This window comes from Epinephelus fuscoguttatus, linkage group LG8, assembly GCF_011397635.1.
Source record: "Epinephelus fuscoguttatus linkage group LG8, E.fuscoguttatus.final_Chr_v1".
Classification (NCBI taxonomy): Eukaryota; Metazoa; Chordata; class Actinopteri; order Perciformes; family Serranidae; genus Epinephelus; species Epinephelus fuscoguttatus.
This window is the reverse complement of record NC_064759.1, coordinates 24,419,395-24,428,417: the sequence shown is the minus strand read 5'-3', so window position 1 is coordinate 24,428,417 and position 9,023 is coordinate 24,419,395. Positions and strand designations below refer to the sequence as shown.

The following is a 9,023-nucleotide window of genomic DNA, read 5'->3' as shown; positions in this document are numbered from 1 at the left end:
CTGTAGCCACATCAATTTTTTCAAGCTGATTAAATAATTTTTTTTATGAATTTATTGTATCAAATAATGCAGTTTAAAAAGCACATTTTTTCCATTAAATGTAGTGAAATACAAAGTAACATGAAATGGAAGATACTCAAAATTGTACTCAAAGTACTTGAGTAAATGTACTTACTTTCCATAACTTCGCTCAGTTCACACACATAAAGCACAACAACACTTGGAAACAATGTCCATAGAAGGATCCTTTGGTTGACTCCTCATATATCAGTTTTATTAAGGGACTCCCTGCATCATAAAAGTACATGCCGATACTTTTGACTTGTTCTTGGCACGCTCTAATGAGGTCAGCACTTTATGCAGCCGGCACATGGTCTCCCTGTTAGTAACGTAAAACCTGTCATTTAAACTTTGACTGGAGAGACTAAAAATGGCACTGATTATGTTATGACTCATGGGATGATAGGGAAGTGGCGACATTTGGAGGGATTAAGGTATTGGGTTTCACAACAGGCGCCAGTGATTGTACAGACTTTAGGAGCCTTCTGTAACAATGCTAAATATTAGGAGTATATATATGGAGGAAATTCCTCATCAATGTGTCATCAAACAAGTCCATAGAGATTCATAGATCCTAGTGGGATAATGATATACCAACAGGAGTGTGAGTGCTTGCCAGGGGAAAAGTCATACATGGAGAAAAACATTATGACTTGGAGACATTATTGTTGTTTTTTTTTTAATCCATCATTCATACACAGGTAAAAATAGTTTGGGGTGCACAATCACACATCAACATTTAACTCCACAGTTTAGTCAAAGGAAAAAAACAGTTTGTTGAATCTACTGTTCAAGCTCCTGAAAGCACATCCAGCTTCATCATTAGATACTGTCATGACAGTTGACATCGTCTGCTATACAAGATTAATCAGCCTACTCTAAAACCAAAGAACTTTCTCAAATGCATTGGCACGCACAAAAACATGAATTTTCAAATCCTACAGCATTTATCTTTTGAAGACATGAGCGATTACTTTAACGTTTCTCAGCCATTGAATTTAGCTCAAGAGACCAGACAAATCACCAGAATCTTTCACTGTAGTTAAAGAAGGAGAATTCTTTGGTCCAATATAGTGGATCATTAGTTATAGTCAAAAGACCTGACACAGGAAAAATGTCTCAAGGAATGCCCAATGGGATAGTAAAGGAGAGGTAATCTCCCACCTCCCCCCACTCTGCTCTGAAGTGCTGGAAAATAGTAATCCATGTGGTGAGTACTGCTACCCATAACAGCAACCCTAGGGCCGACCGCTTCACGTCTAGATGAGAAACACACAGGAGACACTTGGTATTAAAATAATGGACATCCAGGAATAATATATCAGTAACTACCTTTGCTCAAACCTTTCTTTAAAAAAACTTCAAGTTCATAACATAGCAAATATACTGTTTGATAGAGTTTTATAAAGTGCAACATGTGTTCTAAATCAAAAGTGTCATTAGTGGCACTCATTTATGTATGGAAATATTTTTGTTTTTCAAACAGAAAATATTTATCACTAGAACATTCACCATCTTTATTTGAAGAAAGCTCCAGAGTCTGTTAATGTTAACTAGACTAAAATGCACCATGCATATTTTGTCCCACAGTATTTCATAGGTTTAGGTTTAAGAATGGATCAAATTAATACTGTGATAATTTTCCCAGAATATAATATATATCAATATGTATAAAGACAATGAAGTATTCAAAATGCATAATGAGGCAAATGTTTTTTAGTATTGTCCCTCAAACAAAATCCTACAGTTAGGAGAAAAAAAAATCTCAGGTGTTCTATTGATATATTTTTCATGTATGTGGAAACAGGATTTCTATGAATAAAAGTTTCATATTAAAAGGCATATTCAATCAATATTTAGTTCTGCTTAGGAAACATTTTATCAACTCTTTTTACCTAAAGAAGCCTTCCTATCTCCTCCATGGTTTAAAGATCCAGTGTGTTGGATGTGGGGGGATATATATTGGCCGAAATGGAGTATAATACAATAAATATGTTTTTCGTAATATCTGAAAATAATAATGGTTGTGTTTTCGTAATTTTGATATTTCTATAGTCGAACAGAATGGACAAACTAAACACTGGCTCCACATAGGGCCATTTGCATTTTTTGAGACAGCATAGTACTGCAATATTTTGTGTGGCAATATCATATCATATCATTACATGGACGCCAAGTATCAATAATATTATCATATAAATTAATACTATTACAAATGAAAAATAATCTTTTGGTAGTCTACCAAAATAGTATAATGAATTTCTTTTTCAGTTCAATAGATACATTTTGCTGTTGCAAAAGATGAAGTGAGATGAAGAGATTGAAAACTTTATCTTATTAGATAAAACAGATGTTGATGAAGTTTTCTTTTGGGGACATAATTTACAGTTGAAAAAAGGGTTATGAATTGCAATATAATAAAAAAATATATGTTATTGTGATACTCAGCATATCGCAATACATTTGAAATCACAATAATATTGCATTGTGACTTAGGTATCGTGGTAATATCATATTGTGGGGCCTCTGGTGATTCCCACCCCTAAAAAAACAAAATGTAGAACCTTTGCATTAAGGTTTTTACTCAAGGTCTTGACTGGTTTAAAAATGTAACAAGTGAATGAATTGAGTCCTGTAAGTGTTGAATCCACAGCAGCTACTTTGGGAAACTAGACATGAACATTACAGATACTGTTTCTGAATGCATAGTTTTCTCAAACTTGAATAAGCTCATACGTTTGTAAAATCATGTATGAAAAGCAACAGTTTTAATACTTACAAGTTTTGATCTGGAGCTGTTCAGTGTAGACTGGCTTTACAAAAGCCTCCTTAAAGAACCAAACAACATTGACCAGCCAGAGGAATGGAAGGAATGCAAAGCCACCTGAAAAAAAATAAACAGATCAAAAAACACCATCACTGACAATACCACTGAATGTTACTACTTCATATGAGGGCAGATGTACTCAAGGTGCTCATACTTTGGTTTACACAAGACTCCCAGTCACTGTTAGCCTATCCTCACTCTCACATAAATATGATGTATCAGATCATTTTAACCTAAATGTACAACTTATTGAGGCAATATAGACAGTGCAGGGGCCTGTGGGGTGGAGGGGCCAGACTGCCACCTGGAAATAAGCCTGTGTTCAAAGAAGAATTCAAGGTAAATCGAAAATGGTGCAATTTTCTATATATGCCCTCAAAAAGGTAAACCCATCTCCATCATGGTTATCTGTTGTTGTTGTTTTGTTTTTTTTTTAGCATTAATCCATAACAAAATTATAATTATTATATTATATGATTATATGTTTATAGTTCATGTAGAATAATCATATAATAATCATATAATTATTATACTATATGATTATTCTACATGAACTATAAACAACTATAATTAAACTTACAATGTCCTATTTTCTTTTGTAGTTTTTTGTCATATACAGATGTGTAATGATGATTGCTGGGTAATTTGTGTGTTGGTGTCCAATATCTGCCTCTGTTTAATAATGCAACATCACAATATGATTTACAGTAGCTAGTTTAGGTGCAAATTCTCTCAAGAGTGACAAGCTGGGCACATCCGCAGGCAGATATAACATGAGAGTGGTAGCATGACACATTGTTGGTAAAACATATATAGCCTAATAAGTCTGTGTGCTTCATAACTAGTAACTAGGGAGCACTGGGGCCAATCATAACCACCTTATGCCACTGAAGGCAGGTGTTAACACTACTTGCATGTACCCTGAATTTAAAAACCAAAAAGGAACAGTAAAGGTAAAATATAAAGATGTTTGTAAAGTCACTTCTGTCATGATTCACTTTGTAAGTACACTCACCTAAATAATATTTTCTGCACAGGCTGAGTTTCTCCTCATTGGGCAGCCGTTCCAGGTTCATTGTGAATTAGTGTGGATCCTGCATCACAAAAAATAAAGTCAAGTTATAGTCCAGAACCATCTCCAAACAACCCAAAGACATGAAACTTTTGTGACAACGGCGATGCGTGTTATGTCTCCGTTTAAACCGCGAGCGTCTGAAGTTACTGGTCTAAACATGGCTGAGTTAAGTAATCTCAAAGACACTATAAAATCCGAACAATAAAGCAGCAGGTGACCTGATTGAATTGTCAGATGACTCGGGAGGCACCTCAGGCTACCGTTAGCATTTCGTTAGCTTAGCACTGCAACAGTAGGTTGTTCCGACTGCTACAAATAGCCGTGGCTGTGATTTCAGTCGGTCCCCAGATTCTGGATGAAGTCTTTATCAATATTTCTATGGAACTAAAATAATTTACATGACTGTGGTAATTTACCTGGTATTGGTAAGGCCAAGAGAATCGTCGCAAAAAAAAAAACTAAACAGACACAAAAATCACTTCCTCCTTCTTCTACTGACTGCGAGATCACATTCTTCTTCGCCTGTCCTCTTTGTTGTAAATGGTAAGCATCCACTAATCTGTACTGCATAGCGCCACCTGCTGTACCGGAGTGTGTGACTAAGCTGTTCACAGGTGGACGTGGTGTATCCTGAGGATTAATAAATAAAAGATATAGTAGATACTTCTGTTTAACAATTCTTTGATACTCAATTTACCTTTAATTTAAGCCTTTAATAGTCTATGTTTCTTTTCACATATTTACATCCGGTGTAACAAAATCATCTTTCCTAAAAGTCCACTTAATGGCCTTTTCTAATGTTTTTGTGCAAAGCTTTGAAAAAAAATGCTGATCAAATCTGAAACATGGATGGCAATTAAGAGATCTGAACTGTGCCACTTTGAAAACAAAAACAATAAATAAATAAATAAATGAATAAATAAAATACTCCTACTCTAAAAGAGCTCATATTTTCTGGCAACATCAAATAATTAATAATGAAGAGATTTTGCTCCATTTATCATTGGCTATAGTCTGTATTGCTCACCTTTATAAGGCTTCCACAGCCAGTTTATTCTGCAACAATATTTCCTTCTATTACATGAGCTGAAAATTAACAAAATAAATCTACACTATATATTCCACTGATGATTATTTCTGCATCTTCCTTTCCTTCATCATGAGCTTCTTCTGCTGACGATAAAGAGGCATACTGCCATCTACTGTATTGCAATGTGAATAGCCTGGGCATACAGACCACCAAAATGTGGTAACTGTTTATCTTTATTTCCTGTTCTGCATTCTGTTTCCTCTGACAGAGGTTTATTGTGACCGGACTGATTAAAGATTAAGCCTTCCTTTCCAAATGCTATGCCACTTGTATTATTAAATTAGAAATTATTTCAGAGCCACCTTCTTTTTCCTATCATGGGATCAACTTTAAATAAACAGGAGAAAATGCTAACCCCTTTCCCATCATCCTGAATAATTTAATACTCCAAACTCATAGAGACCTGTTTGATATTAAGGTGGTGATGTACTGTATGTTGTTTACAGAAATCAAGACACTTTCCTATTCCCAATTATAACTGTTCTGACCGTTGAACAGAATAATAAAGGCCTGCACTCAGCTGCCAGCTCTGTGATAAATGTACTTTCATGAAGTTTAAATTATTAGCTGCGTTAAAACTGTTTAAGAGAGGTACTGATGAACCTTTAAAGTGAATTTGGGGCCGTGTTAATGTATTATGTAATTGCATATACATGTCTGGAAAGTCTTGCAACATTTAACTCTCAATTTATGTTCTTTTTTTTTAAAGATTATTTTTATTGGCTTTTTGCCTTTATTGACAGGACAGAGGGTGAAATGGGGAGACAGAGAGAGAGTGTGGACTGACATGCAGCAAAGGGCTGTGAGCCGGATTCGAGCCTGCGGCCACTGCAGCGAGGCAATGCCTCTGTACATGGGGTGCCGGCACTATCCACTACGCTACTGACGCCCCCTCAATTTATGTTCTTCAAAAAATATATGTTTGTTATTTTCAGGTGCACAATCATGGAGAGACAGTCGTTAGTAATGAAAATCATAATTGGAGGCTCCCTATGATGCTCACCATATAGGGATACTTATAGGGATAATAATTCTTTATTTGTCTGCATGATTTATTTTATTTTATTTCTGTTGTTATTATTTGTCTGTTTATCTGTCTGCAAAGTGTACTGAGCAAGTGGCTTTCTACCAGATAACTTCTTTCTTTTTTAAACTTTAATAAAGAGAAAAAAAATCAAAAATAACATATAGGGATACTATATACATTAGTGAATAGGTTTTGTTGTCATCAGAGGACAAACATTAGACCTGTATCTATCTAGCATTTAGTGTTGGGAGAAGTTTGCCTGGAGGATCATAGTTTGGGTGAAATTAAGATAATTCTGCCAGAAAGGCACATATGTGTCATATGCATATGTGTTTCCCCTGATAAAAAGATGAATATGGCATGGTATAGTAAATATATTTTGCCTACATTATAAATTAATGCAGATAAGGCGCAAATTGGTGCATAAAAATTCACCAAAATGCAGGAAAATTTAGTTTTTGAAGCTCAAGTTGTCTGGTGGTGTTGCCCCCTATTTTATAGCCTATGTGCCCCCCCCCAAAAAAATGTTGAAAAAACCTTCACCCTTGCAGAAAGCTTTCTGACAGGCACTCTACGTCAACTCCTCCCATGTGCGCAACGTGACATAGTTTAAGATGTAGTCAGTCACACATTTCTGAATAGAGATTTGACGTACAATCACCACCAGAGGTCGACCCTGTCTCCCCTTCCATTGTAGCCTCGTTGAAAAAAAAAAACTCACTTTCCCGTGCTGCATTGCGGCTCCCCCCTCCCATCTCGCGCCTTCCCTCTTGTCTCTCCTCGAAGTGCTAGCCGTCGGTGTGTGTTGTTGTTGAAGCAATGATGGCGGCAGCGGGATGCGGATCAGCAACCGCGGCTGCCGTAGGAGGCCAAGGTGGAACCGCTACGGCCAGAGGTCGTTTCCCCGGTCGGCCTTGGTCGTCACGCAGTCGTTTGCGCTCCGAGAAGCGATGGCAACTCGGACGATCAGGCTTAGAAGCTGATGATGTGACTAACGGAGGGCCAAGGCCCGCAAACCTGGTTCTATCGTTAAACGAAGACCAGTCTCACTTGCGCTTACTTGGGATAGAGGCGAGCCACCAGACCCTTGGCCAGGCTGGATACAGCTCTAGTGGGAGTGAAGAGGTGAGGTCCCAAACCGAACCAGGAGTTAGTATCTTTATTTCATCTTCTCACATTTTGTGTGATTGTTAAATGTGTAAGAATGTGTGCTGTCCACAGCAGTGTGACTGGTTAGTACCATGGAGAAATGTCAACATCCTTTCGCTAGGCTAACGTTAACTTTAGCTTCATTTGTAGCAACATTTCATGCTAGCTAACGTTAGCCTAGTGTAGCTTTCCATGACATTTAATGAACAGCCGCAACACAAAATACCACTTTAGCAAAGCAGCAGGGAAGTTACATTAGCACTGTTCTCTCAATTACTATTATGTAATGTTAGGTGAAAATATTAGAGTGTGAAAACATGAGTAAAATATATTTTTTTTAAAGCAAGTGAGAGAGTACGCCAATTTGTAAACAGGCATCGTAATTATTTCATACATGGCCCGCTCGTTATCGGGCCAGAGTAGCAGCTAGCTAATAGTAGCGAACACAAAGAACGGGAGAGCTAGCGCCTCTGTACGCTGCACAGCGGCTAACGGCTAACTGTACTGTTTTCATACGCTGTCCAGATGCGGGCACAGTAGTCTGCTTAACTTGTTTGAATAAGACAGCACATACGGATCTTATAGGAACCTTCTCGTCGGCATACGTTTTAATTCTGGCTAGCTTTTCTGCAGACTGAAGTGAGTTTAAATGCTTTCGAGATGAGGAGATTGCTAACCGCTAGCTAATGATACCAAACACGACATGTTTAAATGGTGGTGCAGAAGTGTGCCAAAGCCAGTTGTACCCTTGTTGCTGGAACCGAAAGCTCACTATTACTATGTTACGCATGTAAGGGCACAAAGCTCGTTACAGCACACCTGCAACGTTAATCGTTAATGTACGCTCCTGATCTGAGCGGTTTGCAGGGTTCCGGGTCACAGCTGCAGGCATGTGGGAGATGTACAGTAGTTGGAGGGAATCGTAATTACAGACCTACCTTGCTGTGCAGTTGTTTGTAGGTAGTGTAGGAGTTCATCCTAACTGCTCCAGTGTGATTCATGCAAAGGTTGTAGAGTTCTGATCTTGCATGAGGTGGAATATACTCTAGTTTGCATGCAACTGCATCATAAAAAGTTCAGGAAGAGTTCCCCCTAGCAGTTAAATTGATTTCTGTTTGTTACTTATGCAGGACCTGTTCATGTTTAATGTATTACAACGTAGATGAGATGAATGAAAAGCATTGGTTTGAATGTGAAGGTATGAAATAAATTGTCCATTGTTTGTCATTGATATAATTGATGTAATGTCTTAACCAAACCAATTTTTGTTATTGTTTGATGTAGTTTTTGGTTCAAAATGCTAAGATAAATATACTTTGTTATGTTAGGTTTATTGATAAAATCATTATGCAGGACATGAATCCATTCTTCATATAGAACTGTCAGTGTCATTTTCATTGTTCCTCCATCTGCAGTGGATACAGCTAATGCCATGCTCTTGAATTCAAAATGAATGCTGTAAACTAAAACACTAAAGTTATTGTTTTGCTGATGGTTTGGCAGCCTCCAGCAGAGGTGTTAACTTTGTCTCAAGTGTTAAATATCTGTTTTTACTTTTCAAGGGAGATGACTTCAGAGGATTTGAAGCTGAGAGAAAAAGCTCCAAAGGACCTGTATGGTCACGACAAAACCCTTCCAAAGGTAAGGAAAAATGTATCACTGTGTCATATTACACATTTATTGTAAGTTTTACACAGTACACACATTTAGACTAAGTATGCAGCACAATATAATGTAGGATTGTTTTTGATTCCCAGTTTTGCATTCATTGGAGGAGCCATGAATTTTTTTGTAA

General features: G+C 37.3%; 2 protein-coding genes across 3 annotated transcripts in view; one reads left to right on the top strand and one right to left on the bottom strand.

Annotated features, from left to right (window-relative positions):
- Positions 1-230: 230 nt before the first annotated feature.
- psenen (presenilin enhancer, gamma-secretase subunit) lies at positions 231-4,485 on the bottom strand. The gene is made up of 4 exons (XM_049584673.1): positions 4,379-4,485; positions 3,903-3,981; positions 2,840-2,944; positions 231-1,319 (listed from the first exon to the last, which is right to left on the bottom strand). The coding sequence occupies exons 2-4, from the start codon at positions 3,961-3,963 to the stop codon at positions 1,180-1,182; spliced, it is 306 nt and encodes a 101-aa protein (XP_049440630.1). The 5' UTR covers positions 3,964-3,981; positions 4,379-4,485; the 3' UTR covers positions 231-1,179.
- A 2,369-nt stretch (positions 4,486-6,854) lies between these two features.
- kmt2bb (lysine (K)-specific methyltransferase 2Bb) overlaps positions 6,855-9,023 on the top strand; it is a 30,887-nt gene continuing 28,718 nt past the window's right edge. Inside the window, exons 1-2 of one of the 2 annotated variants that reach the window (XM_049584582.1) lie at positions 6,855-7,204; positions 8,791-8,869. In XM_049584582.1, coding sequence (XP_049440539.1) covers positions 6,899-7,204; positions 8,791-8,869 — 385 coding nt within the window. In that variant the 5' untranslated portion in view covers positions 6,855-6,898. Of the gene's footprint in view, positions 7,229-8,790; positions 8,870-9,023 lie in introns of both variants that reach the window. The other variant, XM_049584581.1, reaches the window with a different exon arrangement.

Excerpts from the sequence above, each read along its gene's own strand:
- psenen (XM_049584673.1), bottom strand. The coding sequence starts at position 3,963 with ATGAACCTGGAACGGCTGCCCAATGAGGAGAAACTCAGCCTGTGCAGA. Across the intron at positions 2,945-3,902 it reads GTGCAGAAAATATTATTTAG|GTGGCTTTGCATTCCTTCCA; the intron begins GTGAGTGTACTT and ends ATTTTTTTTCAG. Across the intron at positions 1,320-2,839 it reads ACAGCTCCAGATCAAAACTT|ACGTGAAGCGGTCGGCCCTA; the intron begins GTAAGTATTAAA and ends TTTCTCATCTAG.